The sequence below is a fragment of the Entamoeba histolytica genome, genomic scaffold (genome assembly GCF_000208925.1).
Source record: "Entamoeba histolytica HM-1:IMSS scf_1104750516545 genomic scaffold, whole genome shotgun sequence".
In the NCBI taxonomy this organism is placed as follows: domain Eukaryota; phylum Evosea; order Mastigamoebida; family Endamoebidae; genus Entamoeba; species Entamoeba histolytica.
In genome coordinates this window covers 1-5,935 of record NW_001915408.1, presented here as the reverse complement: position 1 = coordinate 5,935, position 5,935 = coordinate 1, and the positions used below count along the sequence as shown (strand labels likewise).

The 5,935-nt window shown below is 22.7% G+C and overlaps 1 protein-coding gene across 1 annotated transcript, besides 1 other annotated feature; it reads right to left on the bottom strand.

The window, feature by feature from the left end:
- Window positions 1-1,712: 1,712 nt before the first annotated feature.
- EHI_018390 (uncharacterized protein) lies at window positions 1,713-4,463 on the bottom strand (the record flags this gene model as incomplete). The annotated part of the gene is made up of 1 exon (XM_001914338.1): window positions 1,713-4,463. The coding sequence occupies one exon, from the start codon at window positions 4,461-4,463 to the stop codon at window positions 1,713-1,715; it is 2,751 nt and encodes a 916-aa protein (XP_001914373.1).
- A 538-nt stretch (window positions 4,464-5,001) lies between these two features.
- Window positions 5,002-5,142: a repeat region.
- Window positions 5,143-5,935: the final 793 nt, after the last annotated feature.

Below are 5,935 nucleotides of genomic sequence, written 5' to 3'. Positions count from 1 at the left end.
CATCTCATTTTTTTGATATTCATTTCTACGTTATTCTTTATTTTTTCATTCATTTGAATACTATGACATTTATTTTATCGTTGTTCAAAGAAGAGTATTATAATATATTGAAATGAAATATGTAAAAATGATAGATAGAAAGAAAGTATCATAAACTACCTTAATTCACTTTTTTATCATTAATTATTAAATAAAAATGTCTTTAACAACACTGCTTCATTGTTTAATTTAAATTATTTCGATATCTTTCATTAGTAATTTTGTAAAATTAGTATTATTGATATTATTAAATAACAACATTTCTATTTTCTATTTCTTCTATAAATAAAACATTATAACAAACACATTACTTGATTTTATATATTTGTTGTTTAGTTTGATTTATGTTTTACACAAAAAAATTAAATATATATATATATAAATGTCTGTCTATCTTTATAAATGATGTTTAACATATAATTTCAATTGGCATTATTGTAATTAATTTGTCATTTATTGTTTCTTTTTGAATTCTTTTAATTCAGAAAAAATGAAATTGTATTTTATTATCATCATGATTATATAACATTTATTGATTCTGATTGATTTAGAGATATTTTTGAGAGAATAATTTATTAAATCAATACCCATGAAATATAAGATGTCTTTTTGTCAATTTCTTTCTTAATTAATTTTATTTCTATCTTCAACAACTTCTCTTACTTCTCATTCATTACTTTTATAATTTCATTTAATATATTCAATTTTATATGTTTCATTAATTAAAACATTATTTTAAATCATGTTCTGAACATATTATTTTACACATTTCTTTTCAATCATGATTATTCAAGTGTTTTATAGTATTTTTATTTCATTATGTATTTCAATATACAATAAAAACACAAACAAATGAAATATTTCATCTTTTGATGATTGTTTCGGATGATGTCCTTCTTTATGATGTATTTATTTGTGAAACAATCAATTAACATAATGAATTATCAACAAAATAATAAGAGAATATTTTGAATTGCTATTTTGTCTCACACATTCATTAAAACATCATTTTCATTGTTGATTCATCACATTGAAAGACAATTTCAAATTTATTTCTTTTACAACTATTTTTAATATGTTTCATTTCCATTTCTGTGTTATTCATTGATGAATGAGATACAATTAATCAAATAATGTACGAAAAAATAACATAGAATAAAGACATAAAACATAAATATAAAAGACATAATAGAAAGAAGAAATAGAAAGTTTATAAGAATGGATAAAATAAAGAAATACTAAGAAATACTAAGAAGACTGAGAAAAAAAAAGAATAAAATCAGATAAAAGAAACAAATAATTTGATTTATAGTTATAAACAAAATAATTAGAAGAAATATTATGAAATGGTAATAAAGAAAACTAATAATAAAGAATAAAAATGATATTCACTATACAAACATAATGAAAGATATATCAATCAAAAGCAGAGTTAATTAAATGGTGAACTTTTGAAAATGACATTATTAGTGATATTAAAACAATGTATTTAACAACAAGATGGTTGATTTGATTTATTCTATTCATTCAAACATATTGAGTGAATCTGATTGAAAACAAAATAGTTTGGCATTGTCAATGAAGAATAATGAATATTAATTATCAATTTTATTCCTTATTTAATTAAACAAATATTTTTAAAATCAGTTAATTAAAACTTTCATTTCTTTTAGTTATTTGGTTTTACCAAGTAAAAGTCTCATTGTTTTAACTCTTGTTTTTTTTTCTTCTTCTTTCATTCTTCTTTTAACTTCTGCATTAATTTCTTCTTTACTCTTTTTTGTTGTTGAATTTTTCATAATATCTTCTATCATTTCATTCGTTTTTTTAAGTTCTTTATATCCTTCAACTCTTGCTTCATATCCTTGTTTCTTTTCTTCAATTTCTGTTTTAATCAACATGTCTAAATATTCATTTGAACTCGTCACTTTCTTATTTAATGCAATTTCAGATAATGTATTAACACAATCAATAATTTCTTGTTGTTGGTCATAACATTCCATTTGAATTTTATAATAGTCTTCTTCTAACCTTATTAACATACTCTCTGCACTAGCCATACCTTGTTTACCTTCACTATATCTTTTATACACATCTTCTAATGTTTCTTCTTTTGTCTCTATTACATATTCATATTTACATGATTCATTTACATGTTCTGTATGATGACAACCACATACTCTACAAAGTTTGTTTTCAATGCATGTACAAAATCTGTTTGTAAATGCTGAAATAAAAAATGGAACATGACATGGATAATGGCATGTTTTATGACATTTATTACAATTCGTTGCATATTCTCCTGGTTGTAAGTTAACCCTTTTTTGTACTTCTACTTGTGTAGTTAAAGTAAAATTTTCATTTTTTTTAACTTTTTCTCGATTTTCATTCAGCTGTTTGTAGATCTGTTTTATCTCATTCATTTTTGCCAATTGACTATTTAATGTTGTTTTTAAGTCTTCAATTCGTGCCTTAATACGCTCTCTTCTCTTCAACACTTCTCTTGATTTCTCTAATGATTTTCTTGGTAGTTTTACTAATTTTGAAATAAAGTCATCAAAATTCTTCATTCCTAATTTCCAAAACATTTGTGTAAATTCATCTTCTGTATTATCATCATAAATAGCTGAATTATTAAATTTTAAATACCATGGTGAGTCTATTTCTGGAATAATTGTACTGAAAACACATTCTTTTGATTGTAATGCATTTATAACTTGTGGTGTTTTACCATCACAAAATGTAAGCATTGCAATAAAATTCTTTTTAACATCTTTCCCAAATAAGTTGATAATATTCCCAAATATATACTGTTGACTTAGAGTTAATCTTGCATTACTTGATTGTGCAACAAAACAAATAGCATTTAAATCTAATACTTTTGTTTCAAATGCTTCTTTTATTTGTTCAGTAATTTTTTTATCATAAGCAATTCCTCTTGTATCTCCAAATCCTGGTGTATCTATTATTTTGATTGGTGGTGTTCTTTTTGTTCTTTTAATATTATAAATTGTTACTTCACTTGTTTGACTTTTAGATTGATCTTTACGTTGTTCTAAATTATCTTCATTTATAATTATATATCGAAAGTCATCTGTTATTTTTATCCCGTATAATGCATTTACAAAACTATTCAATAATGTAGTTTTTCCACTTCCTGTTTGACCAACAACTAGAATACCAATTGCATCATTCTCATCTTTTTGATTAAATGGTTGATTTGGATATAAATATATTTTCAATTTTCCATTTTCATGACTTTCCAATCTTATACTTCCTTCAATTGGAACATTCGGTTCAGACACATCTGTAGTATTTTGTGAAGTATTTTGGAAACCATAGTTACAATTATTAATTAGTGGAGTGCACTGTGTTGTTGTTTTATTGGGTGAAACATTAGTTAATGTATTATTTATTATGTCTTCTGTCAATGTTGTTATATTGATCTTGTTATCATGCAAAATAGATGTTAATTGTAAAGATTGTTCATCATCACTTGATATTTTAAATCCATCTTGATCTTCAAATTCAAACCTTTTCGGAATTTGTTGTAGTCTTTCAATTTCTTTTCTAACATCTGAAAGAGAAATGTTCTTGTTGAATTGCTTTTTAAGCATAGGTTTTCCATTCAAACATATTCCAATTGTTATATCATTGATTTCTGGTGTATTTTCTTTCTCGTCTTTAAGACTAACTTCAATATTATTAGGAGAGGTATCAGTAACTTCTGTTGTTATATTGATTTTATTATCATGCAAAATAGATGTTAGTTTTGATGATTGTTCATCATCACTTGATATTTTAAATCCATCTTGATCTTCAAAAGAAAAGTCTTTTGGAATTTCTTTTTCATTTTCAATTTCTTTTCTAACATCTGAAAGAGAAATATTCTTGTTGAATTGCTTTTTTATCTTTGGTTTTCCATTCAAACATATTCCAATTGTTATATCATTTATTTCTGGTATATTTTCTTTTTCTTCTTTAAGATTAATTTCTTCATTATTTATTATGTCTTCTACTATAAATTCTTCTTCAGTATTTCTTTCAATTTTATCATTGTCAAGTGTATAGAAATATGCTGAATCTGGAATGTTTTGAACTATTTTTCTAACATCACTTAATGGTGTTTTAATATCTATTTCAATAGTAGTAATTATATTATCATTTATCTTTATTCTTATTTCTTTTTTATCTTCTATTCCTTTAATATTTATTACTCTTTTTTCATCAATTACATCTCCTACATTAAAACACTCTTCATCATTCTTATCAATTAAATCTCCTTCTTTTGTTAAAAAGTGTTGAGAGTCAGACATCTTTTCTTTTATTTTCTCTCTTGCTGTTTTCAATTTGTCTTGTGAATTAAGTGGTTTAGTTGCAACGCATTGTCCATTTAAAATAAATCTTACTACTACTCTTGACATTGAATGATTAATAAGTTTATTTTCTTGTTTAAATACATACCATTCGGCAAAATAGGTTACTTGTTTAAAAGTAGTACTTCTTTTCTGATTGGTTATTTCTCATAAACATCATTTGTTTCGATACTAAATATAATTTTTAATATTTCACTTCGTTTTATTTATTTTTATTTCGGTATATTTTTATCGTCAATTGCATGTTCATGAAATAAAGTTACAATAAAATTTTCTTCATTGTAAAAATACATTGATAATTGCTTCTTAATCATTCCTTTTTGTCTATTTTTTGTTGACTTGAATTTCTTTAAATTAAAAATAGATAAAATCAATTGACTTATTTTATTTAACATTCTCTCTTATTTATTCTTTTATTTTTATTGTTAATACTATTTCTTTGTTTCATCATTTCAAACATCATTGTGCTGAAATTATAATAACATTGAAGGGGTAATAAATGTGATGTATAAAAATATTGTCATTTTTATTTCAATTCTTTTCAATTTATTTTTTAATTCTTTTCTTTCGACTAAAAAATGAAAGTCATGAAATGTCACAAAGATGTTAAAAATAATAACAAAAGAGAATTTCATATCAACAAATAAATATAAATTATAGAAGAGTGTGTAAAATATGTAATATTTGTATTGACAGAGATACAATAATCATCATACTAAACATTATATGAATCATTTCATTCATTTTTATCATCATATGTATTTTAATAATAACAATGGAAATAAAAAGAATGAAAATAAATAGAAAAATAACAAATAAAAATAAGTGGATTAAGTATTGTTTAAACGAAAGAAAATTTGAAGGTATGTGGGAAGTGTATATTGAATATTCAACGATAAGAAATTAACAACATCAATAATCACAACTTGATTCTATCACATTCACTTTTTATTATTTTTTCTTTCAATTTCTCTTTTTGTTTTATCTTTTATTTTATTGTGAATGTATAAAATACATTGAATATCAGTGTTTTCTTTTGTTTAATAAGTTTATTCAACTCTTGTTGTTTTTATCTTTTAAAATATTCTTCTTTTGATAACTATTCATATAATATATACACACACATTTCAAAAGTATTTTAATTGAAGTGTATCAGATATAACTTTAACAAATTATTGACGGTTACCAGAAATTCTTTTTTCGTTAAAACTATTGTTAGTATAACTTATTTTAATCTTAGACCTTTGTACAATTATCACTATCTTTAATTTTTATTATCATTTAATTACATTCTTCGTGAAAATGATTATCAGCAACATACACAAATCATTTAACTTCTTTATGTTTGAATTTGGTTTATCACTTATTTTTAATTATTCTTTTCAATATTAAAATTGCTTAATGAACTTTAAATCATATGTATAAACAAATTTTAATTTAAATAACAATTATCATACATTTATTCTTATTTAAATAATATTATATTGTTTCTATTTGATTTTCTTCTTTGTTTATTTCTT